Source organism: Lemur catta, chromosome 2 (assembly GCF_020740605.2).
Source record: "Lemur catta isolate mLemCat1 chromosome 2, mLemCat1.pri, whole genome shotgun sequence".
Classification (NCBI taxonomy): domain Eukaryota; kingdom Metazoa; phylum Chordata; class Mammalia; order Primates; family Lemuridae; genus Lemur; species Lemur catta.
The window spans coordinates 54,178,339-54,196,612 of record NC_059129.1 but is presented as its reverse complement, the minus strand read 5'-3'; the positions used below and the strand labels follow the sequence as shown (position 1 = coordinate 54,196,612).

The following is an 18,274-nucleotide window of genomic DNA, read 5'->3' as shown; positions in this document are numbered from 1 at the left end:
TTCTTGGACATTGGTGCTGTGCTCAATTTTCTGCTACTCAAAATAGTTCTGGGATCATAATTGTGCAGCTAAGTCTTTGTGTACAACAATGATTATTTCATAAGGAAAAATTCCTAGAAGTGGACCCACTAGGTCAAAGGGCAAATTATACTTACTTAAAAAAATTAAAGTAAAATAAAATAATAAAATGAAGGCGGGCAGTGCCTCCTTGCACTACAAACATTTTGCTGATGACCTGTTGTGATGCATGGAGGTTTTCCTGCTGTGCACACACACTGGGCGGGTCCCTCACCCTTTCTAATGGTTTGTTTCATGTCTTCACACCCCCTCTGTCCTACCACCACTGTTTTAGATTGTGGCCAAGAAATACCGCAACTATGATTTCCCGGCTGAGATGACAGGCCTGTGGCGGTACCTCAAGAATGCCTACGCCCGGGACGAGTTCACCAACACCTGTGCAGCCGACCAAGAGATCGAGCTGGCCTACGCCGATGTCGCCAAGCGCCTCAGCCAATCCTGAGCACAGCCGTCGCGCCCCACCCCCGCTGCAGAAGGACTCAGCTGCTCCCACAGAACTCCGGCTTCACAGACTCCTCTTCCTCATTGCCTCAGGAAACACTTTTTCAATCTGGCATCATGGGAACGCCAGCCTGCTGTCTTTCACGGAGGTCAGCCCCATGCCCGGCCTCCTCGTGCAGGAAGCCGGCAAGCAGAAATGACAGACACGGGCCACCTCTCCGCCTGCCCGCTCGATCCGTGCTCAGTGTGTTTGGGGTCAGTCAGTGTTACAGAGCACACACGTGGGATTGCCACTGGCCCCTTCTGCCAACATCAAAATGCCTTCTCAGATGCTTTAGAAACATGCAACGCCAGCTCCTCCTCCACCCTCCTCTCTGTCGGTATCTGCAAGGTCAAGGACAAATGCCATCTTCATTCTTATTGAAAGAGACCCACTGCCCTGTAGGAGAGACAGAGGGAGTGAGGGCGGGAGGACCGAGCTGGCTGTGGACCTTTTGGGTATCTGGCAGACACACCTTCAGTCACTCGCTACTTCCAGCATTTCTGTCATTGGGCGCTGAAGGCCAGGTTGGAAGGTCACTTCAGACACATTGTCCATGTGCTGCAGTGCTGGGAATGTCGCAGTGCTCTTGTGCACCTGGCCACCGCTGCCCCTGAGTTTCACACTGCCCGGGCCTTGCCAGGAAAGGAAATGGGGATGCAATTCCAAACTGGAGTGACCGGGAATGGGAAGGGAGGGAGGCAGTGCCGATGCCAAAAGGCCCACGGGGGTCTACCTGCCAGGGGGTTGCTTGCTGAGGAGTAGCTGTTTCTGTGGAGATTGCACGCCTGCATTTGACTGTGCTTACGGACGAGAGTTTTGCTCTACGAGAAAGCAGATGGGGGTGGGAGGAGGAGGGGTGGGTGAAGAAGGTAAAGGAGTTCTTTATGAGGTCCGATGTTCCCTGGTCCTCAGTCTTCTTTATCTAAGTCTTGCACTGGTGATGTCATGTAACTACCCACCTTTCAGTAAAAACCTAAGAATTGGCCAAAAATGTCTTCCGGGATCTCCAAGTTGCTCCCGAACGCGGGTCTACCCGTTGGGTGCTCTCAGGCGGCCGCTCCCGGCTGAGCCAGCTGCAGCCTCTGATGGGCGAGAGATACACTCAGGAGGTGGCACGATCATGGGACACCTTAGGAAGAAAGTCCACGGGCCTTTCTGACCGGGAAACCATGTGGTGTGAATGGGAAGAAAAATAGGTACTGACCTGAGTTAATTTTCCTACCAACAGACTCAACTGCCAGATGAAAAAAGAGGATTTTTTTTTTTAAGCTAATATTTCACTCTTTAGTTATTCTGCTTGAGTTTCACCTCCTTAGAAGTTTACCCGGCCCGAGTGCAGGGACCTGCTTAGAGGAAACTAAGAAAAATGAACTAATCATCAGCTCCGTCTCCCAGGGAATGCCCTGAGCGAAAAGGTGCCCGCCACGGGCCCCCACCTTCAACAGCCCCTCCTTCTGTGTCGCCTGTTGGTAGCGGGTGAGGCGCCCAAGTGCCGGAAAGCCCCTGGACTTGGCTCATTTCTCAGAGAGGGCCGGACAGCACGGGTCCTTTCCGTAGAAACATCAACAAACTCTAACCCAAGCACTCCCTGGTCCTCCCGGCCTCCAGGGATCTCTGGAGAAAAAAAGTGACCCATTGATCAAAACTGGGGAGAGGAAGCAGAAGGGCTCCTGTAGCCCACGGAGGAAGAGGAAACTTCTCAGTAGGACATTTTATAAGCCCGAGAAAGCTTTGAAAAGGCAGAATGAGTTGATTCATTTTCACCTCTAACGGAACCTTTTCAGGTCTCCCTGGAAACTTTGCCCCTGGAGATGTTTAAAAGGGAGAACTGGTGAGGAAACAGGGCCTTTCGACTGTAGGGAAAAGCCCCAAACGGGCCTCTCGGGGGATGAGGGCTCGAACGATCCCGAAGGCCTTTTAATTAGTGTGAAATCCTGTTGTACTCAGAAATCCTTTTCCAAATTTACAGCACAGGCGGATGACCTAAGAGGCAGTTTACTTTCCTGAGACGCACAGTTGGGCTGTTCTTGAAACACATCTGTGAAGCATCGCCAACCGCGTCGGGGAAAACAGGCCGGGGCTCCAGGTGGAGCAGCTGCACCCCAGAGGAGTTGGCAGGATGCTAGGGGCTCGGATTTGATATCCAGCATTCAGCAACCGGCGAGTCTTTAAAAACAAACAGGCCAAACAGAATCAATATTGTTGTTTCTAGATGTTCCTTCTGTGGTTGAGCTAGTTTTACATAAATAACAATATTTAGGCACTGAGGGGGGGGTGTTGTATGCTCATTTATAACCATTTAAAAGAGGGGGAGGAGTTACAGAAGGGAGGCACTTCTGGGTACTTAATTCAGAAATATCTTTATATTTCAGCAGTAGATTAGCATATAATGCAAGTGACTGTTGACTAAGAGTTATATCTTATGACCCAGATTTAGCATAGTATATTCAAATAATAATATTAATAATATGACCTTCTATTTTTTTTTTCCAAAAGAGATTTTTCTCCGGATTTTTCAGTCTCTCTGAACTTCAGTTACGGCTTGTCACATGCAGAGCACAGCATCTGTGTGCTGAGGTCCTTATGTGTCCCAAGAACCAACTCAGGGAGCACTGAAGGATTTGCAGTGTGGACCCACACTCCAGAGTTTTAGGACAGGAGCTATCCTTGTAATTGATCCTGAATGAATACTGATCCCTCAGAAAGCATTTTCGTGGCACAGAAAGGGGATTTATTTGTGTTGAGAACCTATTTTATTTTGTATTGATTTCTTCCCTTCAACTTCCAAGTCACTTTTTTTGGGGGGGTAGGTTAGTGGGTGCCAGACACGGAAGCAAGAGTCAACTCACAATGATTGAGTTGAGTTGAATTTACCCATCTATTTAGTTCTGCCTGCCTCTTAGGTGGGTCCAGAGAGAAGATATTGAATAAGATTTTAATAACTATAAGAGATGAACTGGATACGTAAACTCTTGATTGATCCAGAATATAGTTTCTTCATCTCCTGGCAAAGAAAGTCAAATGCCTGATGAATTCAGAATCACAGACCTGAGTATGACTATCTTTTAAACAAGGGATGTAGCTACTGGCACCAAAAAAACGAGTTGAAAAGTCAAAAATGCAGTCAATCGTCCTATTTGGCCACATGATCCCAAACTAGGTTTAGTTTCCCAGAAAATGGCACCTTCCTTGGTGTTCCCTTCTTGTGCTAGTGGGGCCAGCAAGGATCTTGATCTTTCATCAGAAAAAGGCCACGCCAAGAGCAAGGTTTCCTGTGCTGCGTTTTCAGGCACCTGCCAAATGAAACAACAGAAGCTCTTCACAGCACCTGTGCCCCATGGCCACTCTGCAGACACATAACACCAAGCATCTTAGAATTGTCACAAGATGGATCGTGCCTGGAATAGACCTTAACCATCTGAGAGTCCCAAGAAGTGTCAAGACCTGGACAAATAGAATTAAGAGGGAGGCAGAGACAGGAAGGTGCAGGTCTATCTAGTAAGGACTTTCACCATCACTGTGAGAGGTCTGTGTCTAAAATTAAATTGATCCAGAAGCAGCAGGTATCCAGTAGGTGCTTCTGTGATTCACCTCAATGCCCTGGCCAGGAGCCATCTCAACTGTATAGTGAATCGAGATGCTGGTGTCGCCCTGCTTGGAAAATTCTTGGTTAAAACTAAGTTCAATGATTCCCAAGGGATCGCTTTCTTATTTTTTTGACAGGACTTCAAAAAGAATCCTAAGAAAGCGTTAGAGAAAGAAGTGTGCATGTGAAGCACCCCTATTTTGTTAGGAGAACTTAAGTGAACAGGACCTCCTGCACACAGCCAATTGTCTTCTATCCCTTGCTCTTCTCCATTCAGATCAGACAATGGGTGCCCGCCTTGTCCATGCACATTCTTCTCCTCGCGTCAATATTCTGCTCCCAGCTTTTTTTCAAGATGCTTTCATCTCATAATTAGGTAGGATCCAAAGGGTGCATAATTTCACTTAATGTTATATAAGGAAATAGATCCAATTCCCCACGCAACCAAAAATAAATAAAATATTGCCTCAACATAAGGTTTGGGCCAATCTGTATTTCTATAAAAGCAATCTGTTTTTTGACAAAACATACTTTTAAGGATCCAATCATCTAAGGTATTTTGTGTAGAGTTAAGATTCCATAATATTGACTGTGCATATATTTAAAATATAAAATATTCAGCTGATGTTTGAATTTGTCTTACTTTCCTGGGCACCTGGTTATCCCATTTCATAAGCTGGAGAGTTAACTAATTTTAGCAAAAGATGCCTAGCTTTTGTAAAAGAGCAAGCATTTCATTTTATAAAGACACTCCAAGTGATGGTTACTTGCTTTTCTTAAGACCTTCAACTGTGGTGATAAAATATCAAGACTTGCTTTTAAGCCTTAATGAACATAAAATGCCTTTTAATGAAGATATTGCTGAGTGTTTTCCTCATGAATCTGATCCAGTTATAAATTTGCTTTCCAGTCATGATTGGTATTGACAGATTCAAATAAAGTTGGTTTATTTTCAAATATTACAAAAGTGGTCATCAGACTTCTCATTTGAGGTAGGGATTTCCTGTGCTGTTTTAAATGATAAGTATAAAATACCTCTTTTTCCACATAAAGGTTATTTATCTTCCCATGATAAAAGAAAATATGTTCATTCTTTTTAAAAATCAAAAACAAATAAAAAAGGAGGAAGAAGAAAAGGAAAAGCAAAAAGCTTATGAACCAGCCATCCAAAAGCCAAAATTTTTTTATCAAGGCTAAAAATTCTTTCATAGTACATGGGCTAGGTAAAAAATTATACTGATGCCCTTCCATGTTTCTCATTTCCTATATATATTGTCATACTGGGGTAGGCCAACATTGACAGTCTAGGTGTTATCTAAAAAGTACCTTAAAATATCAGTCTACTGGTGGCTCTTGGTGGCTTTAGCATCCTCAGCCTGAAATGCCACCCTTAAACCACATCACTGACCCTGGGTCAGGGTTCCCAGAGTCCCCAATAAGTTCAAAGTCCCCCTCGAAGCGAACATAACGTTGGATGAAGACCTCGATGAGTCTCCTAAGTCCTCCAGACTCTGTCAGGACAGTGTCTCGTTACCTTGAAGGGATGAACAGCTGACTCCAGGGTGATTCCTGATGGGAGGGGCAGCCTGGAGCTCAGGGCAGGTGTAGCAGGGGCTACAGGTGGGTGACGGTCATCCCACCATCCTGGCTCCCCATCTTCCCCCAGCAGAGCTCTGGTTGGGTCAGGAGTCCACCGCCCCACTCCTCCCTACTCCCCACCCTAAACACATCCTACCACCCTCCTGTGACTCAGGTGAGAGTGAATCCAGCCCCATTTCCAGGAGTAAGTCACAGACATCTGAAGTGTCCTCCCGACTGTGGTTGGTTTGAGTAAGCTCCTGACCAGTTTCACACGGGACTGTGAGGGTAGATTTGTTCAGGAATTTCTGAGAAAGATCCTCTTGTTCTTAAGAAAGTGACTTCATGAAGTCACTGCCTCTGGATGTGGGTATGAGGCCTGGAAGTGCTGCCACCCCTGGGGACCGTGAGGGGCCAGCCTCAGGGCATGGGCAACACACTGCAAAACGCAGCAAGAAACAGGGACAGAACCTGGGTCCTTGATGAGACCACAGAGTTGCTAAATCAACAAACCCTGAAACTGGTCTTCACTCTGGATTTCCTGTTCTGTAATGCATCCCAGATTGTTTGAGGGTGGGTTTGGTGTTATTCCCCACAAGTGGCCAAAGGCATTCTGAGTGGTATATTAGCCAAGTTGGTTGTTGTTTTGAATAGCCAGTTAGGTCATCAGACTGCTCACCCCGGAGGTGCCCCACGCTTCCGTTGTTTGAATGCAGGGGGTCTGCTCCACGGCTGGCTGAGGCTGGCAGCATGGAAGACGTCGTCTCTCTGTGTCTTGGTTGCCTTAACCACGCTATGAAGAAACCAAAGGGCATAGCATGGCAATGACCATGCCTGGCCTTGAGGAGAACTGAGTCCTATTCCAGAGAAGCTTCCAAAAAGTGCCTTTGCAAATGAGAGCATCTCATTATACTCAAAGGTGCTGTGAGCTGTGTTTCTTTTATTTTATGTCTAGTAGCTAAGATACCTAGAGTCCCCAGTAAGTTTCACCCGTGGGGAAAGGCATGGAGTATCAGACTGGAGAGGTAGGAAGCTCAGGATGGAAAACAAGGAGATCGGAATTCTAATCCTGGCCCATCATTAGATGACTGAGCAACCTTGAGAAAGGCTCCTTTCTGGGCCTCTGTTTCCTGAAGGGAGTTATGAAGGCCCTTTGTCTATGAGATTGTACAACCTCCGCTGAAGACTATGCATTGGCAATAAAGGGTTATGTCAAGTGGAATGACATTTCAACCAATTGGAAAATACATGGGTATTAGGTACTTGTCTATGTGGGTTTTTTCTTTTGAAGTACATTGAAGGCTATGCCTTGGAGTCAATGGACATCATATCAATCTCATCTCTTTTTAACTACCTTCAGTGAAATCTACATCTATACGCAATAAACGTGACCCTGAGGCCCTGCAATTAGATTCATTAAGCTGCAATTATTTATGTAGAAAGTAACGCAGAGTCAAATTTTGGGAAGATTTTCAATAAAAAATATAGAAATTAAAAAAAAAGAAGTTTCCGTTCAACCTTCCTTTAACTAGAATATCTCAATGCCCCAAACTTTCTTATCTCCAAATTTATATAGGCCTTGGAGTCTAGACTACTCGAGATGCATGATACAGATATCATAACAGAGACCAGTGTAGAATCAAGTATTACTCCATGTGTGGAGCAGTGCTTGGTTTTACACCTTTTTTGTATCTGTCTGAAATCGTTTCCTGTGTGTTAGTGATGCCTCATTACCCTTCCTCCAATTAAAAACTAAGCTCCCTTAAGAGATGGAATGTAGATTATCCAATTTTTGTGCCATGCCTCAACTTCTCTAGCATTCAGAAAATATTAGATGCTCAAAAATATTTATTAGTGGTTGACTGGAGAGATCCTGAGACAGTATTGCAGACTTCTGGGTTCACCAGGGATCTCACTCTTCCTTTCCTTCTTGTCCCTGACACCCACTGTACCATAATTCTGAAAAATGGAGTGATAACAGAGAGCTGAGGAGAGAAAGTAGGTGTCTGTGTTAGTTAATTATGCTCCCAAGATACTTCTGAAGAATGGATTCTAAAACAGTCTATAAGCATCTATCTGTTTGGTGGAAAAAATGAAAAGCTACCTAAATCCTTGTTGTGTCGCATGGTTCTGATTAGGTAATAATTTAGTCAGTTACAAACTGGCCACAAAATTGTTCCTAGATTAGGTGTTAGGTTTAGAAATGGATTCAAAGTTTTGAGGTGAGGGTGATTCTGGATTCTATAGTCCTGTAATTATCTGGCTAAATAAGGGTTAAACAAATACATATCTTTTTCCTGAAAATATGTTCACCAGGAAAAAATTTGAAAATACAGATAAGCAAAAAAGAAAAAATTGAATTATGCCAGTAATCCTTCCACCCAGAGATAACCACTTTTAATCGGTAAATAATTATCTTCCTAGACCTTTTCTAGTGAGATATGAATATAAATATGAATACTTTTTTATACAAAAAAGGGGCAAATATTGAGAACTAAACCCAATGTACTCTCCTGTCTCTGTGATAAACAATTCTGAGCCAAGCTGTATTTTCCTGTTTCTGTGCCTAACGATATACTAGGACGAGACAAAATAACTTGCTGCTTGCTCCAGGAAATATTTGCTTACTTGCCAAGGCCAACAACTTGCTCAACAATAATTGCTTAAGACCTCATTTTACTGTGCCCACCAGTTCAAAGCTATGATGTCATAAACTCTACCCAGTCCCAACCAGTTCCTTGCCCTTCAAGACCCACCTTATAATCACTCAGCTCTGGCCTAAAACCCTCTAAATACCCTCCTCTGAATTACTCCTTCTGATATACTACTAAAACTCTGCCAAGGAAATGTTATAAACTTAGCTTTTCTTTGTCAACAAGTTTTTCTATCAGTCTTTTTGAGAATTGTCAGCCAATACTCTACTTACAGCTTTTTAATGGGATTTTTTTCACTCACATATCATGAACATCTTTCCATGCCCCTTCTTATCCATAGAATTATTCTTGTGTATCATAATCCATTTAACCAGTCCCCTATTATTTGGCCTTTAGGGTTGTTCTAATTTTTTACTCTTACAATCCATGCTATTTTAAGAGGTACCAATTAGCTAGATTCTTCACTATCTTCATTTTTCCCTTAGAACAGATTTCTGGAGGTGAAATTGCTGAGTCAAAAGGAATGCCTATTTTAAGGCTCCGGATATAGATTGCTAAATGTGCCTCCAGATTGCTCCAACTTATTCTTTCACCAGCAGAATATGAGTGCTTATTTTCTAACATCAATGCTAGTCTTGGGTTTTATCATTTTTCAATTCTTCTTACCTTGCTAAGTGAAACCATACCTCATGGTTATCTATTGATCCACTTGTTGAAGATCTTTCCAAAGTGCACAATTCCACTTTAGTTTTTGCCTGTAGACTCTCTCTCTCTCATATGGAAGTGTGCTAGTGTCTCCCCCTGCAACTTAGCCACTACACATCTATGAGACTGCCACATCATGGAATGAGATGCATATGAACTGAGTCTGTGGCAGTTGTTGTTTCCCTTTGCACTTCTTGGTATATTTTGAAGTAGAATAAAAAAAACCATAGATTTTTTTTTTCTTTAAAACATGAGAAAATTGAAAAAGAAAAGATTCCTTACTTTAGGCCACAAAAGTATTGCCTTCCTAGACCAAACCCAAGTATGGCCTGCCAGTATAGTCTCAGGAGTAGCAAGGACATATATGGGAAGGGCTGTGTATGTGTGGGGCAGGGGGTCCTCTCTGACTTATAGCTTTGGACACATTAGTACTGGACTTGTGAAGAGAGATTTTCTACCAGAAATTCTTACCATTCATTGAGCTCTGGGCCTTCAGAGCAAGATCAGGCTGTCCTTGGGGAAGATGGGTGTGGATGAGTGAAGAGAAAGATGGGGAGTTTGCAGGCCTTGCCCTAGGATGTGTGGAGGTGTGATACAGGACAGTGAAGTAAGAGAACCTGAAATCCAGGTCTCTACTTCTAGAGTAATGGTCTTCAAAGTAATATGGCCTCTAAAATTAGACCCAAGAGGTAGGCAGATCTTCAGCCTTAAATTAATTAATGGTGGAAGGAGACTTTTTTTTTTTTTTTTAAGCAACAGGTTATTGCTATGTTTCCTAGGCTGGCCTCAAATTCTTGGGCTCAAGTAATAGTCCTCCCTCAGCCTCCTGGTTAGCTGAGAATACAGGTATGTACCACCACATCCATCTGAGAGTTTACATTCACCTGGAACCAAAGAGCTTTTGGAAAATGTTGGTCTTGAATCTTTCCCTTTAACCACCACATTCCCATGCATCACACAACTGTGTGAGCACCATCTCTTAACACATTGTCAGTGATTCTTAAAGGAATTCTCAAAAAAAAAAAAAAAAAAAAAAAACCCAACAAACCAAGATGGCACTAAATATCTGGCCCTTAATTATCAAGATGCCATATAACATGAAAACAAAAACTAGCAGGAAAGTGATGAATGTGAAAGAGCATGAGACTCTAGCTGAACCACTAATAATAAAGACCACAACAGGGCCAAGTTCAACATCCAAAAGAGACATGGAGCCCAAATGCTATCATGTGGTTATTTAATTCTAGAAAAGGGAACTATATAAGGGTGTTGGGAGGATAATGAAAGGAGCAGTCAAAATGTAAACTACCCACTGGAGACTATTTTAAAATGTTTTTTTGCAGTACCTTGCAAGGAGCTCCAAAGTCAATAATAAAAGACCCTATAAATGCATCAAGGCAGAAAGCCAACTAGATAATCGGTGAGAACACTTGACCCAGAGTTACACTGAGAGACAAAATGGAGAAAACATGGAGAGGCAGTTATTTTTCTTTTTAACTCTGAAGGTGAAGAAAGACAACATGGACATTTCACTTGCTCTTTTGAAAGACATTGTTCATAAATATGGACTCAAACACAAATAGGCAGCAGACGGCAACAAGAGGTGTCCTGAGTGTGAAGCCACTGGGTAAAAGATGGTTGCAAGATGGAATAAGCTTCCCTAAGAGGGGCAGCGAGATGCTTCCATACAGACAAGAACAAACTCCACCATGCTCCTACAGAATGACAAATTCTGAACTGTCATTAGCAGCCAATTCTTTGAAATATTGGTCTAAGGCTACTGTGGCCAAAAAGACCAGCCAAATGCTGGGCTTCCTCTGGAACATTGTTGGCCCTGATACACAAAACCTTGCCTCTCCTGGTGCAAAACCAAGTTGTGGTCACTTCGTCCTGCAGTTTCAACTGCCATGTCACAAAGAATATTAACAGTGGTGACAGCCACCATGTTGAATGCCTGCCCTTGGGTCCTTACATGCTATGTAGTGCATAGTTACATGATCTCACAGTGTTTCAACATTCTTGTAATGTATTCTATTTTTTACTTATAGATGGAGTCTGACGCCCACAGCAGTTGCTCATGTTCATAAGCTAGTAAGAGTTCAGATTTCAACCCAAAGACTAATATCAAGTCTTAAGGTAAAGAAGACAGATTAATACAAAAAAGTAGCACTCCTCAGTCAGAAAGACAGCAATGTAATATGATCAAACCCAAAGCAATGAAAAGCACTGTGAGTTGATCACCAGATAGAATGTGAACCAGGTAGCACATAATATGGGAAACCCTTAAGCCATTAAAATTAAAAATATAAATTTCTTAATAAAGTATCTTGGAGACTGTTCTGTATAGGTATATAAAGTTTTCTCAGTTGTTTATTTTAAAGGTGCAAAATTTTCATTGTACAGATGTACATTTATTTATTTATAAATATTTTTAATTAAAAAGAAAAACATTCACACAGTAAAAGTCATGTAATTCAAAAGACATTATAATGAAAAGTAGGCAACTTTCCTACCCCAAACATTCTCACCCCCTTCCCAGAGGCCACCACTGTTAACAAGTTCTTATATTTACTTCCAGAAATTTTCCATGCATATACACACTTACACATATGTCACATGGCATGTGCATGTTCTTTTTTTTCTTCGCAAGAATATAGTATATGTGGGTGAGTATATATGCATGGATCCTATTTATTTTATCAAAAATAATGTGTTTTTGGTTTGTGACTTCTTTTGTTGCAACTTCTTTTTTTAATTTAATTTAATTTTTACAGGACAAATAATAATTATATATATTTATGGGACACAATGTGATATTTTGATACATGCACATATTATGGAATGATCAAATCAGGCCAATTAGCATATTCATTACCTCAAATATTTATCATTTCTTTGTGGTGAGAACATTTGAAGTACTCTCTTTTTCAAATCAAAATGGATGAAAGACTTACATCTAAGACTTGAAACTATGAAACTACTAAAAGAAAACGTTGGAGAAATGCTCTAGGACATTTGGTCTGGGCAATGATTCTTGAATAATACCTCAAAAGCGCAGGCAACCAAAGCCAAAATGGACAAATGAGATCACATCAAGCTAAAAATCTTCTTCACAGTGACAGAAACAATCAACAAAGTGAAGCAACAACCCACAGAATGAGGGAAAATATTTGCAAAATACCCATCTGGCAAAGGATTAATAACTGGAATATACAAGGAGCTCAAACAACTCAATAGGAAAAAAATCAAATAATCTGATTAAAAATAAGCAAAAGTTCTGAATAGACATTTCTGAAAACACATGGCCTGCAGGTATATAAAAAAATGTTCAACATCATTAAAGTGTAAATTAGTGCAATCACTATGGGGAACAGTATGGAGATTCCTCAAAAAACTAAAAATAGAACTATCATAGGACCCAGCAATCCCACTGCTAGGTATATATCCAAAAGAAATGAAATCAATATATTGAAAAGATATCTGCACTCCATGTTTATTGCAACACTATGCACAATAGCCAAGATTTGGAAATAACCTAAGTGTCTTGTCAATGGATTAATGGACATAGAAAATATGGTACATATACACAACAAAATATTATTCAGCCATAAAAAAGAATGAAATCCTATCATTTGCAACAACAGGCATGGAACTGGAAAACATTAGTTAAGTGAAATAAGCAAAGACAGATTTTGCACTATCTTACTCATATGTGGGAGCTAAATATTAAAACAATTGATTGCATGGTGATAGTAGGATGATGGGAAGGGTAGTAAGGAGGGGCGAATAAAGTGGAGATGGTTAATGGGTAATAAAAATATAGTTAGATAGAATAAACAATATTGATAGAACAAAGTGACTATAGTTAAAAATAACTTGTGCTATACTTTAAAATAACTAGCAGAGTGGAATTGGAACATTCCTAACACAAAGAAATGATAAATCCTTGAAGTGATGGATACCCCAATTACCCTGATTTGATTATTACACATTGTATGCCTGTATCAAAACATCACGTGGATGCTACAAATATGAGGTCTGTCCAGAAAGCATCCAGCCATTGTTAATATAACAAGAACGATTTGCACAGCATCGATGTAACCTGGCAGCCCAGGAGAGTGACTGGAATGCGCATGTGTGAACAATGACGACTTCACTGTTCTAGTCAGTGGGTCACTAGACCCCCCGCCATTACATGAGCCTGTGTACTGTGTGACCATTGCATTCAAAGTGACTGAGCAAGTAGAGCAACAAATCTGCATCAAATTTTGTGTTAAGCTTGAACACATGCCTCCATGGAAACTATTTGGATGATTTAGAAGGCTTTTGGGGACGATACAATGAGTGCAGCGCAAATAGAAGTGTGGCACAAACACTTCAAAGACGGTGGAGAATCTGTTGAAAGTGATCCACGTTCTGGAAGGCCTGCAACAAGCAGAACACCTGAGAATGTTGAATGGGTATGGGTTAGGTTAAGAGACTCTCTGAGAACTGTGTGAGGTCTCAAGGTGCCTACTTTGAAGGGGACTGAGGTGTCATTGTCCTAGGTACAATGTGTCTTGTATCTTGTATCTTCTTCAATAAATGTCTATATTTTTCATGTTGATACATGGCTAGGTACTATCTGGATAGACCTCGTAAAGACAACTATTATATACATATAATAATTAAAATAAAAAATAAAAAATGAATACAATCCTCTCTTTCAGCTATTTTGAAATATATAATACATTATTATTAGCTATAGGCATCGTGCTTCACAGTAGATCACCAGGACTTGTTCTTTCTAATTGTAATTTTGTATCCATTGATCAATGTCTCCCACTTCCCCAGTCACCTGCCCCTCACCCCTAACAAGCCCCAAGTAACCACTACTCTATACTTTCATGACTTCAACTTTTTAAAATGTCACACATAAGTGAGATCATACAGTATTTGTCTCTCTGTGCCTGGCTTGTTTCACTTAATATAATGTCCTCTACGCTCACACATGTTGTCACAAATGACAGAATTTCCTGGTTTTCTTTAACGACTGAATAGTATTCTATTGTGTTTATTTACCACATTTTTAATCCATTCATCCATTGATGAACACTTAAGTTGTTTCCATATCTTGGGGCTATTGTGAATAATGCTGCAATGAATATGAGAGTGCAGACATCTCTTCAGCATACTGATTTCAATTTTGGTGGGGAATATACCCTGTAGGGGATTACTGGATCGTATGGTAATCCTGCTTTTAGTCTTTCGAGGAGCCACCATACTGTGTTCCAAAATGGCCGTTCTAATTTACAGTACCACAAACAGTGTACAAGCGTACACCCTTTTCTCCACATCCTCTCCAACACTGATGATCTTTCATCTTTCTGATAACGGCCAGTCTAACAGGTGTGAAGTGATACCTCATTGTGATTTTAATTTGCATTTATTTGATAATTAGAGACATTGGGCATTTTTCCACATGTCTTTTGGCCATTTATTAATATATGTCTTCTTTTGAGAAATGAAAGCAAAAATAGACAAACAGGATAGCATCAGACAAAAAAGATTCTGCACAGCAAATAACAAAGTGAAGAGACAACCCACAAATTGGGAGAAAATATACGTAAATCATACATCGGATATGAGTTAATATCCATAATATACAAGAGACTCAAACTACTCAATAATAAGAATACAACCCTACTAAAAAATGGGCAAAGGACTTGCATAGACATTTCTCACACGGGCATTTCTTTTATCTTGCACTTTTTACTTAATGTATCTTGGAGAGCTTTCCATAGTAATACATGCTTCACATTCTTTGTAACATCTACACAGTGCTTCACTCTATGAACATAACTTAATCAGTCTACTTTTAATAGATATTTAAGTCATGTCCAGTTTTTTGTTATTGAAATAATGCATCCTTTCAGGTATCTTTGAACATGTATAGAAGATATTTGTAGGTCAGGTTCCTGAAAATGTGATTATCAGACCCTGGGGATGTATACATAATTAATTAATTTTCTTTTTATTTTTTTTATTTTAAATAGGAAATACATTTGCATGGTTCAAAAATTAAAATACTATAACACAGCAAATATTGGAAAGTGTCACGCCCTTTCCTGTCCCTGATCATCACACTTTCCTCACCCTCTGTAAATAAAGACTTTAATAGTTTCTTTTGACTCCTTCCATGTTGTTCTTTATTCAGATGCAAGAAAACACAAGTATATATCCTTACTGCCCCCTTTTATCCCCAAAGTACATACTATATACATTGTTCTCTATCTTACATTTTTCACTTAATGTATCCTAGAGATCTTGCTATAGACTGTGTTCCCCCAAATTCATATGCTGAAACCTAATCCCCAGTATGATGATATTAGCAGGTGGGCCCTTTGGGAGGTGGTGAAGCCATGAAGGTAGAGCACTCCAGAATAGGATTAATGCCCTTATAAAAACAGACAGGAAAGAAATGCTCTCTTTGCTCTCTAGCCGTGAGGATACAAGGGGAAGACAGTTGCCTGCAAACCAGGAAGAGGGCCCTCACCAGACACCAGATCTGCTGGCACCTTGATCTTGGACTTCTCAGCCTTCCAGAACTGTGAAAAATAAGTTTCTGCTGGTCATAAGCCACCCAGTTTGTGGCATTTTGTTATAGCAGCCCTAACAGACTAAGACAGATCTTTCATTCTAAGTACATAGGGATCATCCCCATTCTTTTTTTACAGCTGCATCCAATTCCACAGTGTAGCTATTCCTCAACTTAATAAGTCCCCTTTTCATGGACACTAAAACTATTTCCAAATTTTTGCTTTTGCAAACAATGCTGTAATGAATAAATATGTACATAGCTCATTTTACATACATATGAATAGGTGTAGTAAAATACATGTATCATGCCACCATTTGTAAAAAAATTAAGAGAAAACAGAGTTATATGTCTGTGTTGGCTAGCAAATATATAATTCTTTAGAAGTATAAACAAAAAGCTAATAGCTTCAATGTTCATGAACTTACTTCCCCAGGTGGTTAATTTAATGTTGTTAACATCATCCCCCTTTCCTCAAAGCCCTAGGAATATTAGAAGTACTGGTTAACAGACTCTTCCCACAGATTAAATTAAGAAATGTAATTAATAGAACATAACCTGCATTACACATTATCCAACATTAGATAAGGAGATGACCCTGGGCTACGGAGGATTGCTGGGCAACTTTGGTCTGCAATGCCCCACTCACTGGGCTCCCAGGTGAAATCTCACTACAAACTGCTTTGTGCTCCAAGTCCCACAGGTCCCCGGGGGTGGGGGAGGACTCCGAAGCTGCTCTCACTGCAGTTTCCTTGCCTGGACTGCTGCTTCTGTGAACACCCAACATTCCCCTTCAGGGCAGGACAATGGGACATTTTGATTTGCGTTTTTTGAGAACTAGCCAAGTGCCCCTGTGCCAAATCCATGATTGCCTGAAAGGAATCTCAAGGAAGAACCTGTTGCCACTTGGACCTTGCAGACATGTTCAGGTCATGCACTATATTCTGGAGCTGCTGTGTTCACTTGTCTTTTAACCACACTCCTGCTTCAACCAGCCACCCTAGAATCAGCAGCAAGTGTTGGCAAATTCAATTCATTAACGTTCATTTGTCATTTTTCTCCCTCCTCCCGCTCCTTTTTTCTCTCTTCAAAGAGTCTATCCTGTGACAATTAGGTCCCCCAGAGGCTTCCCTGCCCCTCAGGTTTACAGCCCCCTTCTTTACTTGTATTATAATTTTACTGCATGTGAGTTTATTGTACATTAGATTCTTTCATACCAGATTATCTCTTTTTAGAATTAGAGTAAAAAATAGAAAAGCCATCGCCTCTTTCGGAGGGTGAACCTGAAGCTGAAGTGACAATAAACGAGCTGCCACAGCATATCAGGCATTCCTAAGTCGGGGCTGGTAACTTTGCTTTTTAGCATATCCCTGTGTCACAGGTTGAACTGTGTCCCCCAAAAGATATGTTCAAGACCTAACCCCCAATACCTGCATATAGGGCCTCGTTTGGAAATAGAGTTTTTGCAGCCATCATCAGGTTAAGATGAGGTCATGCTGGATTAGGGTGGGCCTTAATCCAATATGAGCGGTGTCTTTATTAGGGGATGAAAGTTTAGACAGACACAGAGGGAAGACAGCCATGCTAAGAGATTGGAGTTATGCTGCCCCAAGCCAAGAAACACCTGGTGCTACCAGGAGACGGAAGAGACAAGGATTCTCCCCTAGAAGTATAGCCCCACCCACACTGTGATTTTGCACTTCCAGCCTCTAGAACTGTGAGAGAATAAATGTGGTTTTTTGAGGCCACCCAGATTGTGGTACTTTATTGCAGCAGCCATAGGAACCTAATATACTATGTATTTGTTCATTTCTAAAAATGTCCTCCATGTGTCCCTTCCCTGACCAGTTCCTACATACTGAAGGTCACTCGAGCATCTTCTGAGAGGCTGTCTGCTGCATCAAAGGTGGGATTTCAGCATCCCATGCCCTGTAGCCAAGAGCAAGTGGCTGGTCTATGCCACCTCCCTGGCGTCATCTATGATCATTCCGGATCCTCTGCGCTGAATGGGGCAAGGTAGCATCCCAGGAATGCCCAGGACATCAGAGCCCTGGTTCCATATCATGGTTCTCCACAGGATCCTCCATACCCCAGGGGCTCCCCAGCCCTGTCCTGCCCTGGCTACAGGCATCTGGAAGGCACGTCTTCCTCTGCTCCCCTCCACCTCGTCACACAAGGAGGTGAACCCACTAGCTTTGTGCACCCCCAAAGCCTTTGAGCTCTCCAGGGACTAAAAGCAGAAAAGACCTATTTTCAAAGCCATTTGCCTGAAGAGCACCTGGAGGGCTTATTTGGCAGATTCTTCCTTCAGATTTCCTTTCAGGTGATCATGGATTTGGCACTGGGACACTTGGCTAATCCTCAAAACACACAAATCAAAACGCCCTGTCCTCCTGCCCCATAATTACGTTATCCAGTTACTCCCCATGAGCCGGTGATAAAAGGAAATCCACCCAGTGGATACTCAACAGGTGGCCTTAAAAGGTTTAAATTGCCACTTGAAGCAGGGCTGATGAAAGGGGTGAGCACAGGTGTGACTTGGGCAGACAAGGACAGACACACTTGTGCAGGGCGGGGCCGCTCACAGCCAGCATGCCTGGTGGTGGAGAGAC

The 18,274-nt window shown here is 41.6% G+C and overlaps 1 protein-coding gene across 1 annotated transcript in view; it reads left to right on the top strand.

Annotated features, from left to right (window-relative positions):
* The window catches only part of CLIC5 (chloride intracellular channel 5), a 99,470-nt gene extending 95,735 nt beyond the window's left edge, over positions 1-3,735 (top strand). The window contains exon 6 of the mRNA XM_045543669.1: positions 353-3,735. Within this exon, the coding sequence (XP_045399625.1) occupies positions 353-520 (168 nt within the window). The 3' untranslated portion in view covers positions 521-3,735. The remainder of the gene's footprint in view (positions 1-352) is intronic.
* The last annotated feature ends 14,539 nt before the right edge of the window (positions 3,736-18,274 follow it).